Below are 17178 nucleotides of genomic sequence, written 5' to 3'. Positions count from 1 at the left end.
CTTTTTCACAGCACTGTAAAATTAACTCGGTGTATTCCTCTAGACTGTTTGAGCAGGGCCCTTCTAACCTGAGAACATTTCAGATGTAAATTTAAATTGAATACAGCTGTTGCTGGATAAAAATTACATTCATTTTGAAAAGTCCACATACTTTGAAAAGTCCTGAATAATTAAGTTATAGAATGAGGCTATTAGCTGAAAAGCCAGGAATATATACCAAGAACCTTCTCCAACAATATTACAAACATTGATTTAGTATTTGAAGAAGGATCATCTCGTACAGGATAAAATATCAATGGTAGCTGAAAAATATATATATATACACATAAGGTCTTTTTATTACTGTTACATTTTTAATTTACCCCTAAAAATCTGCAGAAATCAAGAGATTTATGCTGTTGCTTGCTCTGTAGTTACACACTTTACCTATTTTAAGCCAAAATCCTTAATCTTAAAAAAGGTATCTCTAACAATATCGGCCTCTTTTTCTTTAAATTAAATGATTCTCAGAAAAAGTTTATATAAAAAACAAAAACACTTGTTTATCCCATGTAATACCTGGGGATATATATTAACCAGTTAATAGAGGGAATAACTCTGTAATATAGAAGTAAGAAAGCTTATCGCATATAGAATGTAGGTACACCAGGAAAACACACAGAATTCCTAAAATTGGAAATTGCCAACCACATGGCACTGAATAGGTTAAGTAGGTATTTTATAGCAATTTAATGCCATTTGATCTTCCGTCATAACTTTATTTAGCAGCATGTATTCTCATGAAGAGTCGGACACTGCAGACGAGGTTCATTTAGTTGTTTGGTACTTCGGTACTTGCTCAGGGCAGAAGTGATGACTGATATGAAGTGTTAGTGTGTGCTAGTGGGTTTTCCTAGAGGCTGATCTTAGCGGTGTGAACAGCAGGGGCTTCCAGTAGCAGAGCTTAGTGAGGAAATCATCTGATCGGTTTCAGGATCTTGTCTTGTGTTCATTGTCCTTCAGGGTCGGATTCTACATGGAATCCCCACTGAGGTTCACTGTCCTGGGTCAGTATCAGCCAGACTCATCCCTTGTTGGCATTTTGTGCAGTAAGTGAATTCCCTTGGAAAAGCAGCACAGTAGCAGTCTTTTTACAAATACATTTTACAGGTTTCAGTAATATATATATATATATATATATATATATATATATATAATCATTATTATAAAATATTTTTTCTAGTAAAAAGATTGTAACCGTCAAAAATACTTATTTTCTTCTGAGATGTATTTTGTAACATTAAAGGAATCATATTTTTGGTAATTTATTTAAAATAGAACTAATTACATTTAAAACTACAGAATGTATTAATGCATTTAGTAAATGCATGCCCCCCCCCCCCCACACACACTTTTGCTGAGTCCCTGTATATACCGTAATAATTATTGTGGACAGACCCCAGGTTCCAGTGATTTTTTATATTTATGTGTGTATAGGACTGCATACACTCTGAATGCGTGTTTACTGACATGTTATATGATGCGGTTGGGGTATAATTAACTTTTGTGTAGAAACACTTTTCAGAAGCAGGGGAGGATCCGGTGTGTGACGCAAACATTGGATGCTTCATTGTTCATTTTTGCGTAAAGGTATCTGCGGGGGGGCTTTTAGGTCTTGTTGGTTCTTAGTAAGTTATTACTAACACAAGACACCACAGAGAACTCATGCAGATCCAACACACAGCTCTATGATTGATCTATGGTGTTTACTGATGGGAGTTGCAGCTTTGTTACCGCTTTCTGGTACACCTGGATTACATACTGTAAGGTCATCACATCACTTTAACATTGTTGAAAAATATGGTTGACTTGAACAATGGCAGTTCAAGGCTAGTAGTTGGTATAATACTGACTTATTGCAGATTTACTGGCTTTGTAGAGAAATATTATAACTAGAAATGTTTCCCTTACAATAAGCACAATTTAATATTCCTGTTTTACACAAACCCCGGGTAACAGTTACATTGGACCATCCTAATTTATAAAAAAAAATAAGTCAAAAGATCAGTTTGTTTTAAAAACTAATCGCCTATAAACTTAGGGCTGGTTTTAGTGCCAGAAGCCTGAAGCAGCTGCCTGGAGCACCCATCCCATCCCATCCCATCCAGCGAGGGCTCTAGAATGTGGTCCGGTGCATGTTAGGGGTACAGTGGAAGCCCTCGCAAAGCAGTTAGGGGACACGTACAATAGGTTTATGCCTAAACTGGTATTCTAAATTGGAAAAGAACCAGTGGGGGGAAAATGGGTGCTTCTTTATTTTGGGTTTGAGGGAATTTATTGATGCTAAGACAAAAATATTGTTCTATTAATTTTTTTTAGCAATCGGATAGTTATTATGACTTCTGTTTATAAAATCCACTCAGGACCTGCTGATAATAATTATCCTATATTGACCTAATCATTTATTTCCCAAGCATCTAAAAACCCAATGGCTTTCCTCCTGGTCCCTGGGCAGTTATTTCCAACACATATGTTTTTGTACTTTTCTGTATGCTTTCTAAATGGCAGTGTTTAGATCGCCTTAAGATAAAGACTGAGTTAAATGGACCATCGTTTTAACTCTCGCTCTAAAACCTCTTTTCAGAGGGTCTCCAGCACCTGCAGGATATTTGCACATACATAAATAAATAAATTAACAATGAATAAATAATTTAATCCAGCCACACAATGTCACCTTAAAGATTTGATCCTTTGGCGCTGACTGTGTGTTTGTCGATTCCTAATTCTTTTTTATAAAGTCCTCAGATACTTCGGGTCTTTCAGGCAAATTTGGGGTATTGTTTTCGCTTGATTAGTTCTGTATGACCTGTGGTTGCCTTTAAAATCCACATCACTCATCAGGACTTGGAAAGGCCTCCTTGCATTTGTTAAAAGGGGAGCAAAGTGCTTGCCATTTCGGACAAAAGCTGGGAAGGTTTTCAGCGTTTGGCCTTAAGAAGGCGACTAACATTTTGCTCACTGAAGCTCAAATAAATCTCATTAGGTAGCACATTTGATCCTTGCAGTGAAGCGTTTGGCAACCTGTTTAACCCCAGCTCTTATAACTCCATCACCCTCATCCAGCCAGAGGTGCCTTAAACTGCCAATGCGCTAACTACATTAATAGGCGCACAGTAGATTATTCCAGTTTGAATATTTACTAAAGTAGAATATGCACAATTTGCTCCTGCTTATAATTATTTTTATTATAGTTTTATCTATAGAGTGCTAGCAGATAATTTACTTATTATTGACAGAAATTAAGAATTGTTGATATTAATATAGACTATACCAGAGCTAATGAAATCACCTAAATTACAATAAAAAGAAGTTACCGTGATCTTTCAGCAGCCTATAAATAGTTAAGGATGCTTTTAATTTTAACTAATGCTGCCAAATATTAAATATGATAACACTGTCTGCTAGTATAAAATAATAACAACAAATAATTGCCATTAGTATGACACACATATTGTTAATGGTTTTAGTAACAAAATTTGTTTGTTCCAGGAGAGGGGTACCTAGTCTATTTGATGAGAAATCTGTTGATGGTTCTGTGTTTGATCTACCTGAAGATAAGAAACATCAATCCGGAAGAACATCTGAGCAAGTATATATATAACCTGTGTGCTATATGTTGTGGTTAAGTCCTTGGGCTGCCACTGGCTGCTATCCCATCCTAACAGATTATTTAGCAATATTGAATGGCTTTCTAAATTGTAGTCAATAAAGAGTTCATTTGTATTGGATATCGGTTAATTGACCCAACGTCAATGGGAGAAGGTAATTACATAGGGAGTAAAGGGTTAAAGAGAACAGTGAAGGGAGAAAGTGGAAAGAGTAAGGTGTAGAAGGATTACGGGGGGGCATAAAGGATGAAAGGAGCATAGAAAGGGCTTTAATGATGAGAGATATAGAGAAATTACTATGATGAGCAAGGGCTGAGCGGAAATAATAACTGAGGAGGGAAAAAGCCAGAGGCAAGGCAGAGTTGTACTGTTTCTAAAAAATCTAAAAATGTCCCCATTGTAGGAAAATTAACAAGCCCAGCCTATTCTTCTTATTTTGATCCCCAGACTACAATAGAATAATAGTAATATGAAGACTGTGTTGAATATGGGTTATATCATTACAGTTTTCATTGGAGCTAATAACTGTTATTTTGTATGTTCTGACTTTAGGGTATGACTATGCACTGCCTAAAGATTTATTATGATACAATAAATGGTTGTATTGTATAAATTCCATACTTAGTGGCCAACAGTCCATTCCCAAACGAGATAGATCAAACATCATGGCTTGTTATAGGTCTCTGGGGACAAAACCTTCACCTGTGTAATGCTGGAATAAATTACACCTTCCATTGAAGAGGTGGCTGTGTCCTTTTCCTGGTGGATATAGTTCAAACAACAGGACTTGTGTCCACATTGTGGTGCTGTCAGGTCAATGTGCTAATAAGAGTGTAAAAAGTTTAACTGATAGTTTGGAAGCATACATTATAAGATTTCTACAAAGAAGACGGTATAGAGTCCTTTCCAGATAACTCTGTTCACTGGCAGTTGAAAGGTGAAACTTTAGTAAATGAGGCAGTCCCCTTGAATATGCCATCCTAATCAGCATTATTGCAAATGGTCTTATGTATGTTTTATTGCGGGAGAAACTGTTTTGTTATTTTCACGCAGAAAGTATTCATAAATAAATGACATGTCCCTTAATCCTTGTTCTTCATTTCTTGAAGCTGTTCAAGATTATTAAAGGTCTCATACACAACAGCTATGCAGATGTGGAGCGGGAATTCGAAGATCTGGATGACATGAATTCAAGGCGTCTCACGCAGGAAACTATGTATCACCTTCTAAAACGGTATACTTACTGTAATGACTTATTTGTCTCCCAGGTCATGCCCCACAACTACATATGTCACTTCACAAAGTAATTGGGAGAGATCATAACAAAGTTCACATGGACAACATGACTACGTTCATTGGGCTATATCTTAAGTCATGAGTCCAGTGGTGGTTAAGGGCCAACCATAATTTCCTCTTTGCAAATTGCTTGTCTTTATGAGTGAATTACCCTCGATCTCCGGGCCAGGCCCCCCACCCAATTTACCTTAACCCAATAAACGACAGACACATGAGCTTGGATTGAAAAAGCCACAGCCAATGTTATTTAAGTCATTGCCACGCAACCTTAGGCCGGACACCTCTTTGCGTTAACAGGGCAAAGACCACCAAACTGAACACATAAATATAATAAATAACATCAATAAACATAAATAATTAACAAAAACCTAAAGCCTACCAGGCAAACTAGGAACCACCACACAGGGACGGACATACCAAGATGCCCAAACCTGATGCTCCCAGCACCACCTACTGAGAACCTCCCATCAAATGCTCTCCCCCCGAGCATTCACACCCCCTAGATGCCTGGTAAGCTACCCACCCGGCTGTGACAGCAGAAATACCTCCAACATAACACAAATACCCCAACATAACACAATAAACAGGGAGGGAGGGCAGGACAAAAAACACAAGGTAAGGTCACTACAAACCCCTTAACTACCTGCCCCTTAAACCCAACCTACTAAAACTGGTGCCAAAGCCTGGCCCTACTCGGGAGCCCAGTCAGGGCCCACTCTGGCCAATGCTGGCCCCCGTGGGCATCAGCCTTAGAAACTATATTATTACCTGTGCAGATTCAAAGCGTCCTCTAATTAAGTGTTTTTGTGTTTTTAGAAAAGTTATTCTAAAGAGAGTTCAGGGAAGGGCTACTGATATAGTGAATGATTAGTAGGAGAGGACTAGACCAAGACTAGACCAAGACTGATTATATTTCTGTGAACCTTGTTAATCAAATATGGGATATGATTTTAAGAACCCCCTTATGCCTATTTTATTTGAAGAAAGTACAACTAGTGGCATTAGCTCATCTTATGTTTTGTTTCTAAAGGTTTGAGATCCAGCCTGTAGTCACCAGAGGAGAAATACGCAGACTTTGGGACACATTAATCACGAATCAGGACAAAACACTTGATTATTTGGAATTTGTGAGGCATTTTGGTTACTCGTCTAAATCGGCTTGTTACCCGAATGCAAAGATCAGTCCTCCAAAGAAAGGTGATGGGGATTTTAAGATTCGATCTAAAAAACTGAACTGTGATTCTGACATCCTCATAGACAACGTCCGTGCGAAGGTAATCTAAATTCCTGTTTGATGAAATATACTTAAACACATATTGCAGTGTCTGGAGTCCTTTCTTTCCTTTACTGAGTGCCAGGCCACTTGAATCGCTTGTTCTCTTTAAGACAGCAGAAGTCTCACACCCTACTTTTATTCAGGTGCAGAAGAATATTGAATCAGGATACAGTATTAAATTTGTGTCTGACCCTTGCAGTGACTACATCATTATTTCTAAAAAAAAACCCAAAAAACTTTGCGTTACATTAAGTTGGTCACTTTATTTCTTAATATGGGCCATTATTTTATTATTACTCATTAAATTAACAGTAAATATTTCCCCCTAAAATCATATTATTAAATTGCAATAAAGGGCCAGCTGATGGTACTAAGATATTTTAATCAGATCTGATTTTAGTGGGATTTTTTAAATTAAGTAAATGAGGTGTGAAACCTTATTGCAGGTGGAGTACCAATTGGATGACCTACAGAAAGAATTTGATGATCTTGACCCATACCGCACGGGCTTTGTGAGCAAAGAAGAATTCAAGGATATACTAACTGAACTGTGTATACATTTGAATGAATATGAACGTGAGATGTTGGCCAAGAAATTTGAATCTAATGGTGATGGAAGGTGAGTAAATATAGTTTTTATACTTGGTTAATAGATTTGCCTCCTAGGGGCATTTTTTCCTAGGCATAGATAGAATTACATGCCAAAAGAAGATTTCAGGCTAAAATCCTACTTGAACCAACCTGTAATGTCTTTTACCTAGAATGATGCTCTCCTAGGCCATAGCAATAAGCAGCTGATAACTTTGATTGTTAAGTGAATAATCTAGGGATTGTTGAGATAATGAACTCAGTAGCACTTACAGTGAGATTTGTCTCAAATGGTTTTATTGCAACTTAACCGTCATCTGTTGACTAAGCAAGATTTATTTTTATGAAGGCTAGTGGCACAGTTAAAGTTAACACTATCCACTTTTTAAAGGAATAATGACAGAATTTTTGGTGTCCCACAACCAAGACCTAGGTGGTAAATAGAAAAGTTGCTCTAGGTATAACCGGCATGTTAAAATTAATAATTATGCATCCAAACAACAACATCAATAAAACAACATGTATAGTCACAAATCTAATCAGCTGCTTATATGATAATATTTGCAACAAAAGAAGTTGTATTATTTTCTATATTTTCTTAGGGTGTCATACATTGATTTTTTGAAACCCTTTGCAACTCGTCGGCAAGTATGGAAAACAAAAACCAACATGGAGGCTGTAATGCAGAGCTCACAGGACGAGGATGTCCCACCAAAGGCTGAAACTTCAGGCCTGGGGACACTGACATCCCGGATGCGTAAAAAGGTACAGTGCATTACAAATGGGTAGCAAGGGGATTTGGAAGCGCCTGTCGTACCACTGTGGGATGTACATCATTAAATGATAATGATAAAAGCATAATTTGGCTGTTCAAATAATGGGACCATGGATAGTGAATCTAGCCCACTCCAGCTGTGATCATCCACATGTCTCGTCGTGCTAAGACATCCATGTCATGTGGCTTCACAACATCTGGAGAGCCCTCATGCCATTGCATGTGTCATAAGCATAGTAACCACAAAGCAACCAAAGATACAAACTACGTCCCCTAGATATAGCAGTCCCCTTTGGGGTCACAACAAGTATCAAAGTGTTGCTGAATTCTACCTTCAGTTGTGAGCTGTGTTGTATGTTGCAAGCAACATTTTGAGCCCACTGCATTCTACCATAGACTATTGTCTTTTTATTCTATTTAGTGAAGGTATACAATAAAATAAAAGTTCTTAACATCTTACATGTACTCTAAAAATTGCTGTTTTTATATCATAATCAGTAGAATCAGTAGAATATTCCAATAATAACCAATGGCCATCAGTCTTGTCAGTGTTAAACATATATATATATATATATATATATATATATATATATATATATATATATATATATATATATATATATTGTTTGTTTTTTGCCTGTATTATTATAAACTGAACTCAAGGCTGATCCTGCATTTTAAAACCTTTTCTATCCGCCTCTTTTTAGCTCAGACCTTTCTAATCTACTCCAAGGAAAATATGGCTCCGATGTGTAGTTTATACATGTGCATATTTATTTAGGAAGGCTTGAGTCACTTTAAATGGACACCCCATAAACCAGTAAAACAAAAGCCAGCTACCTGCTGCAAACGGAAGCCCATGATTTTCAATACGCTCAGATTATCTTGGGTTTTTGAATTGGTAAAAAGTGGTGATGAAAAGCAGAGGGAAATATATGAGGTCCTGCCAATTTGCATCGAGTGTCTGCCTATATTATGTGCATGACTAGCCATGCATGAAATAACAAATTGTGAGTTGTGGAAAGTATGGTAAGCAATAAGTTCAATCAGGCTGAGCTCTATTGCATGGTTCAGGGGGTTGCAGAGGTCTTGCCCCCCTAATTAACCTCATCACTCCTATAAAGGCCTCGGGTGTAATGCAGCTGTTTCTAAACACCATATAGTAATAAGCAACATTTATTTTGTTCTCCTGCCCTATATAATATTTGGAAATGATTTCATTTAGGGCTAATAAATAGGGTTTTAACTGGTTTCTATTTCTTTAGTCACAGTGATCACATATTGGGTAGACAGCACCTAGGAGGGTAGAATTTCCATTCAGCAGGTGGGGGACCCCTTTATCTGGATACTTCTTTAACCCTTTGTCTGGGACCTGTATAAGGCACATCATCAAAACATAAAAAGAAATGGTCAGCACACCAATGCTACTAATCAAGTATATTGTCAATAATATAATACATATTGCAGATCAACGAGTACAATAAATATGCATTACAGTGCAAGTGTGTGCGTGTGTGTGCGTGTGCGTGTGTGTGTGTGTGTGCGTGCGTGTGCGTGCGTGTGCGTGTGTGTGTAAACGCACACATTTTCACTAGAACAAAAATGAGAACAACATGCCTGCCGAAACTTTGGGATCAAATCTCACGGGTACAGTCTGTTTACTCATTGATTTGCAATATGTACTATGCTACTGATGATATACTCTATTATCAGTGTTAGTTTGCTGACCATTTCTTTTTATGTTTTGAATGTATCATTGGCTAGCATTTAGGGAAGACCACCCTTTTAAGGTAAAGCACCCCTATTCTCATTTTGCACATTATTGTTATACCTTCCTAAAATGTATATGTTGAAATACTACATGAACCATAGAATTTGACGGCAGAACCATTCGGCCCATCTACTCTGGTTTTCCTGCTGTAAACACGCAAACCTTAATTTATTAGATTGCATGTTCTTAGATTATCTGTGTTAGCTGTAAATAAAAATAGAATCCTGTATGTTGTGAGAAAAGATAGACCCCATATTGACATGAATTATTCCTTCAAACATGCAGCTGCAGGGAGAGTGGAAGACCCTTCGCCGAGCCTTTAGGAAGCTGGACATGGGCAGCAGTGGGTACTTGTCTTTGCCTGAGTTTAGATCCGTACTGAAGCTGTGCAACTTCGTGCTTGATGAAGATGAAGTGTTTCACATCATGTCCAAGTACGACCAGAATATGGACGGTCGCATCAACTACAAATCATTTTTAGAGCATACGTGTATGAAAGAGAAGCCGCGTGTCTCAAACACCCCACAGGCAAACACACTGTAAAGGGCATAATTAGATTTTGGTTATCACTTTAAATGGGTAACGTAAAGGGCACCTCTCATTTTTTTCACATTTACCTAATTCCTTTCTCAGTTTTGATATTTTTAAGGAAATTACAAACCAGCCTCACCACTGAGATTAACATGGCCATCCACATAAATAGAGGGGTTGGAAAATATAAACTTTGTCCAGGGGACAGTGTATCGGCAGAATACGGTGGTCCTATTTACAGAGGGTAAGTCCCCAACTTTCCGCATATGCCCATAAAGGCCAATTCAAATATTATTTGTATTAAAAATATAATCTGATTATCATAATTATCATCACAATCTGATTATTCTGTGTACCCCTGTTGCATTTAATGTAATAATTAAAGTAGAACAATGTGATTTCACCACTAAAACTAAATTGTATTGTAAAAGTATTGTTGGTATACTCTGTGCATCAATAGTTTTTTTCCTAAAGGCATTTACATTTAAAAATAATGTCTTGCTGACTTGTTCTCAGGTTACAATATACAACTGATATCATTAGAACGTATATGGATTTTCAATAGAGCAAAACTCCAAACCCCAATGTGAATTTGACAGGAGGGCTGAGGAGTTTCTTTAAATTCACATCATATAGCGTGAGAATACATTTTTCTTAAATTTTAAAAGTTAAGTGCACCAGGTGCATCTTATATTCCGTAAAGGAGTGTACAGCATATTGCATATGTGTGTTCACCCCTTTTCCCAATATTTAACGTTGACCAGTCAATTACAAACTATGATGTTAAGATTTTTTTTTCATACTGAATTATTTTTTTAACGCTATTCGCAATAAAGATTAAGATTTGTAAAAATATTTGTAATAAAATATCCGCACTTACTGTACATTTCCAATCATAATTACCGGGTAAATGATGTAGCCCAGTATGCAGTTTTCTTCCATCCTGACTGCTCATTTAAAAGTAACTTTTGTAAACGGTGAAAAAAAAATTGTAAATTTGCAGAGGTTTAGACAAATTACCACAAAATGCCCACAATATAATCAATTTCACAATCGGATACGGTCTTATTAGTCCAACGGAAGATGGAGTTTAGGTCGAAAGCAGGCCTGGACCGGCCAACTTGCGGATGTTTCCTTTCCTTGTGGCGACTTATGCTGCAGATTCATGACTTAAGTGCAGCCACAAGCTGGATACACAAGGCTGCAAGCTGCACAAGTGCAAGTACTGGGGCGAGCGGCTGCAAGTATCCAGCCAATGGCTGACCTCGAGAGGGACCCTCAGACTGACACACACACATCCAGACACTCACACATGCACCTAAACGATCAACATTCATTTTTGTTAACGGGTATATTTAGCCTTTTAAACACATTAAGATATGAACAAGATTAATGAATGTAACATCTTGAGGTTTTTTGGATGCCACAGTGCAGCTCTGCTCTATTGTAACTGAGTCTTTTATTAGGATTATAGGTAGCAATTATTCAAACAACAGGAAAAATCAACAGGATCGATGTATTTCTTAAGAACTTTAGCAACACGATAGCTAGGAAAAGAGGCACACTACTTCTCTCATCTTAAGCCTTGTAATTGTTCCCCTGATAAAATTAATAGCTATTGATTTAATGGCCAGCTGCAGGTGATACTGGTTGTTACTATAAGTGATGAAGTTGAATAACATTTCTGTACCAATTCGAGGCAGCTTCAGATATATGCTTACCCAACTAGCTGTGTGTTTCCCTGTTAAACATCCCCAGCAGTTGTGTTATTTTAGCTTGCTTTGATAACACATAACTGTTGAGATCGAGGTCAGTCCTTACATCCTAAATACATTACGCACCCTATCATGGGCTGTCCCATTTAGGTGAGATTAGGGTGTCTTCCTAGCACTGCAGACAGCTGCTGAGGAAGCACCTGCACAGCTCTTTCTATTGACGGTCCCAGTGGCTTTGGAATGGACTATGGCCGTGTGTCTGCTTTATGGTGATGTGTTTGTTCAATAACGCTTGGGAGCACAAGTGAGCTCTGTATTAAGGAAAGGAGCAGAGTCCTGTGCAGACTCAAGACTTCTAGTCTGCGCAAAGGGATCCAGATAGCTTTGTTCCGCAGACCAGTGTAGAACCTTTGATTTCATGGAGATGATTCTGTCTATTCTTGCTTACTCAAGGGTGAAGGCCAAGAAACAAGGGATTGTGCTATTCAGGGCCTTCACCACAAGTTAGTTAAACAAATGCAAAAGGTTTTATTTTAAACAAATGTATCTATTTCTGTGTTTTAGGAAATAACCAAATACAATGCAATATTTAAAAAAGAAACAATACAAAAGAAAATATTAACTTGAGAGCCAGGGGAGATACAAAAGCTGATGCTGATCTAGTCTGCTATTTCTAATATTTTTGGGAGTCTAAAACTGTGTGATATTTAAGGTTCCCTTAAGATGCAATGAATCTTTTGCAAGTTCGCCGAAAAACAACCAAAGACAATATTGGGGGTTAGCACCCCTAATACTATCAGGTAGGAGGCCCAAAAACAGTCAGGTAGACTAGAAACACCTGAGCACTGTGAATACGTGAATATTAACATAGTTTCCACAGACACCAGTCACCCAGATATTTGTAGGCCTTGGTGATAACAGGGCAGGAAATGGAGTTCTAACTCTACTTAGGGTAAATCTTTCTCGCCTGAAACAACGTGTTATACTTAATGCTTAATGATAATATTGCTAATTATCATCAATATCATTCTTAATATTGAGACATTTAAATAATCTACTGCCTCATGCGTAGTTTTTATTTGAACTCATGTGTAATGGAGCATGTCAATATAGCTTGCACTTACCCAGTGGATCTGAATATACGTGATTATGCCAGCTACATAACCCTGTCCCAGGTATGATTTAATCTAGGGAACAGTAAGGTCCTCTGCAACAGACCTGCGGAGACCCCATGATCACAAAACCTGAATAAAGTTTTAAAATTGTGAAAATGTCAACAATGATCGAATGTGAATAACAGAATGTCTTCCACATCATGATTCTAAGAACTAGCATATGTGTTAATTTCAGTAAACACACATGTTGAATTCTTACAAAGTATGCAAGATACTTTAATTTTGAGACATCCTAAATGCAAAGACTCCAAGAGAAAACAGATCATCTCTTACTTACCAAATAATTGGAAATTTAGTTAATATTATTTATTGTTTTATATAGTGCCATCATATTCCGTATCGATGTATAATAGAAATTATATTTAGTGCTTTAACAGAAGCTTAGATCTAAATATTGCAAATATTCATTAAATACCCTAAGTCACATTTAGGAGATGTTTTATTATGAAGATATTCAATATGCATCTTCAATGTGAACACTCAATGCTGTTATACCTATTGCCTACAGCTTGTTTTTCATACCTGATAATCGCTGTGAAAGATTTGGAGGATTTTAAAATTGTGCTTAAGGGTCACTAATGAGTATAAAATATTGACACAAAAGTCTAAGACTTTATATTCAGATTTATATTCAGATTTGTAATACTGAATATTATTTATTAATATGTTTTATGTATTTAAGTTGAGATTTATTTTATCTCACCAACTTCACTATGAGTTATTAGGGGCCAAGAACCGTTTGTCTATCTAAGCTGCTCACCCTCGAGTTTTAGCTTATGATCTCTAATTGTAACATTCTCCTCTTTTGAAATAAACTTCCCTTCTGTACTTTATTAAATTATTTTAAGTACTTAAATGTTTTTATCACATCCCCCTCTCTCTTCTTTCCCCCAAGCTATACATATTGAGGTCCTCCACTTTTTCCTAATAAATATTTGTATTTATTGAACTATTCACCAGTATTGTAGCCCTCCTTAATACCCTTTTTCCAGATGGGGTCTCCAAAACTGTACACAATACTCTAGATGATATCTATAAAGTGGCATATTTAATGCAGGCACACCTAGAAATTCATTATTTATTACCCCCATCCCCAAAAGTAGAGTCTTTTGGTAAATGCATGGATACACCAAAATATTTAGTCTATAAGTAAAGATTTGTGCACACTAATTATATAATAATTATATAAAAAAATAACTAGAGAGACAATTAAAACATAAACATTTATTACAAAAGGTACAGTATATAAATAGATCAAATTTTTGAAGTTCACATTGCCCTGACCAAGAAACGTTCAATAAATTAATTCCCATAACACACTTTTCCTATGTATTTACATAATATGACATATTGTTTCACTTTGCTGAGTGATGCTGTAGCGTTGAACGAAGGAGGTTCATCCTAGATCATCTCAGACTCTGCTTCAGCACTAAGTGCTATTATACTTTAAACCTTTGAATGCTGGGATCGTTTGCAGTCCTGCTCTAGAACTGAATTGTTGAACTTTCTCAAAAACAAATGTAAAAACATACAGAGAATATAGTTTCTCGTGATGAAACATTTTTGTGTCAGCTTTCTACTTATCTTCTATAACCTGATTAATGGAACAAACTTTGCTTTTATACAGGTTTCTAAATATGTAACTTGAGTTTGAGCCAGAAGCATTACATCTTAAGGGATATATCCTTAGAGCTTAACTGTTGTATTTAGGTTGGAGTGCTTCATAGAAGACTTTATCAGCCTCTCTCCTAAAAGAAACATTTGTGCTTCAAGATTTAACACAACCTTTCTCAGGTTTATTTTGCAAGGAAAGGACTTCGTGACATTCAGTTAAGGTCACAGAACTCCAGGGTGCTGTGCACTATGCATGCTAAAGTTGTTTGGGTGGGAATGTCCAAGCAAGTTGAGGTAGCATCTGTCCAGACTCTGCATGGGGGACAGGAAGCTATTGTGGTGTGGTTGTTGTGGAGGGGTGCACTGGAGTGGCATAGCTGTAGGACCTGAGAGATAATTCAGTGTGGGGCTTCTAGCTGCTCCATGCCATGAGAGCGATCCTCCAGGGCTTGGTGCAAAGGAAGAGTCACAAGGGCTGGTATAGTCAGTTGGAGAGGAATACAGTTGACAAGACACATCCACCTCCTGCAGAGAGCTGAAGAGGGGTTCTGTGCTTAAGTGGGCCTTGGACTGGAGGAAGGCAACAATTCGAGCGTACTTAGTGTCCTTAGTTTCCATCCTTTCTACAGTGGTCAGATAGTGGACCAGGTTTTTCATGCATTCGTGGTAACCATAGTGGAAATAATTGGCAAACTCAGACAATAGATCTATTGAGAAAGAAATGAAAATAAATACATGAAAACCCAAAAACGGAACAGTTTGACTTTAACGTAAGTTCCTGAGCAATAGACATTTCACTATTTTATAATTACTGTATGGGCCCTAAATCCTGGTAATTCAATGTTTTTAATTTTTTATAGTGATAAAATCAAAGCTCGAGATTATATAAAATGTAAAAAAAAAAAAAGGGATTTTATTGCATCATGCAAACTTTGAATTACTCTTGTCCCTTAAAATCTAAATAAGACTTCTCGTGAACATACTTTTTAATATGAATGGTATAGTGACTTTATCTGTATTACCAAACATAGCGCAGTATATCATTTTTTTAATTCCTTTAGTACTAGTGTTAGCGCATCACTGATTTCTTACCTTTGTCTCTTCCTCTAGGAAAGTCAGCCGCATGTAATGCTCTTAGATACTGGACAGTCATTTCCAAAATCTCCGCTTTTTCCAGCTTACCTGAATTCTGCAAAATTACATAGAGTTTTGTTGGAAAAAAATGTATACTGATGGTAGTAAATCAGACATTAATCTTTGTCCAAGGAGACAGTATTTGCACCCAAGCAAATTAAACTGCATCTGCTTAAATAATTGTATTGTGATGCAGTTCAGTATAAAAGCTTTTCTATAAAAACCTGCCTTATACACGTTCTTAGTCCGAGTCTGTGAAAAACTTCAAACTTTTACAAACCAATAATTTTAGACTCTGGAGCAGCGGGAATTACATAAAGTACAATCCTACAGTGTAGTCATTGTGAATGAGATACATAGATGAATTCAATTACATTAATTAGACTAGTTAGATAACATTAGAAACAACCAGTCCAAATTGTACTGACCTGCTTGGCCAATGCCATAGGTACTGTCTTTCCTAATTCACTAAGACAGCGGTTTATTCTGTCCCGTCTTCTCTTCTCAATTACCTTATGGGAAACGGGGGTTCTCTGCAAAATAATAATAATAATACACAGTTGAGTGCTTTGTGTGGATAATTGTGTGGACATCATCTCTCATCTGTATAGCAATAATGAATAGATCTTCCAGCCACCAGCCCATGCTAAGACCAATACCATGTTGTATGTGGCTTGCTATAGAGACATAATGGTAAATGGGGCGGTAGGTAGGTAGGTAGGTATGTGGATGCTAGGAGGAAATGGTGGAGTTCTTTCTGCTACATAAGGCCCTTGAAATGATGATGTGATGCCCTTTACTCACTTTCCTGTCCTTGATTTTGGCTGAACCCCTGAGAGAGATCTGTGCCGATGACCCCATAGTTCTGATGTCCATGTTGCGTTACGAGCTGTGTCCTCCTTGGCTGCCCAGCTACTGAATGAAGCTCCTCTCACACACTGGTCCAGCTTATAAAGCAATCACTTATCAGCCCTCTGCATGGAGCTCCTGTGGTGGGGATTAAGCTAAAAGAGAATAGGGTGGGAGGGCTGATCAGCCGGGCGAGACTGTGAAAAATACAACAGGGAGATGTGGCAGCCAGTGAGGGGGGTGTGAAATCAACTTTGTTAATCCACGTGGCCCTTGAAAGGGACACGTGATTGTCAGAAGAGCTATCAGGGTTGTGGAAGACAGTACCTGTCCAAATGCCAACAAATGTCCCTGATATCCAAATTCGTTTTAGGGTTAGAAGGCGAACTGACCTCCTCTTATCTGTTATTAATTTGGAAGAAATGTGTTTAATTTTATGTGCCCTTGTTATGTGTGGTATTAGGTAACAGTTTTCTTAAGTAAAGCCTGTGCCAAGTAGTTACTTTATCAAACCAATTTGCAGTGGCAATGCTATTTACCACTTGAGTGCCAGAGGAGAGTAAAACTGTAATTATCCTATATCTTATATAGTGCAAGCAGCTAATGTAGTTCAGAATCTGGGATACTCAATTTTGAGCAATAAGTATCATCCCAATATAGTAGCAGAATAGGTAATGTAACCTCTCAGGACCACCTTGTATACTGGAGAAGTCCTAGCCAGTCTCTACTTCTTTGCCACTGCCTTATGCCTCATTACTTGCCACGCAGTGATTGCTGAGAACTACTACTGCCTGAGCACTACCCTAA

At 37.4% G+C, this 17178-nt stretch overlaps 2 protein-coding genes across 2 annotated transcripts in view; one reads left to right on the top strand and one right to left on the bottom strand.

The window, feature by feature from the left end:
* Nucleotides 1–9896, top strand: part of LOC149285570 (EF-hand calcium-binding domain-containing protein 6-like) — a 33370-nt gene extending 23474 nt beyond the window's left edge. The window contains exons 11-16 of the mRNA XM_089495173.1: nt 3529–3628; nt 4757–4881; nt 5974–6217; nt 6666–6838; nt 7410–7572; nt 9639–9896. Of these exons, the coding sequence (XP_089351299.1) occupies nt 3529–3628; nt 4757–4881; nt 5974–6217; nt 6666–6838; nt 7410–7572; nt 9639–9896 (1063 nt within the window). The remainder of the gene's footprint in view (nt 1–3528; nt 3629–4756; nt 4882–5973; nt 6218–6665; nt 6839–7409; nt 7573–9638) is intronic.
* Nucleotides 9897–14610: 4714 nt separating this feature from the next.
* Nucleotides 14611–16344, bottom strand: LOC149285569 (hairy and enhancer of split-related protein HELT-like). Its single transcript, XM_089495211.1, has 4 exons — nt 16327–16344; nt 15951–16055; nt 15481–15577; nt 14611–15095 (listed from the first exon to the last, which is right to left on the bottom strand). Exons 2-4 carry the CDS (start codon nt 15966–15968, stop codon nt 14611–14613), a joined length of 600 nt encoding a protein of 199 aa, XP_089351337.1. The 5' UTR covers nt 15969–16055; nt 16327–16344.
* Between the last annotated feature and the right edge of the window lie 834 nt (nt 16345–17178).

The sequence above is a fragment of the Sceloporus occidentalis genome, unplaced genomic scaffold (assembly GCF_023333645.1).
Source record: "Sceloporus occidentalis isolate IW3139 unplaced genomic scaffold, rSceOcc1.0.p SCAF_77, whole genome shotgun sequence".
NCBI lineage: Eukaryota > Metazoa > Chordata > Lepidosauria > Squamata > Phrynosomatidae > Sceloporus > Sceloporus occidentalis.
The sequence above is the reverse complement of the archived record's forward strand: the minus strand, read 5'-3'. Positions and strand labels throughout refer to the sequence as shown.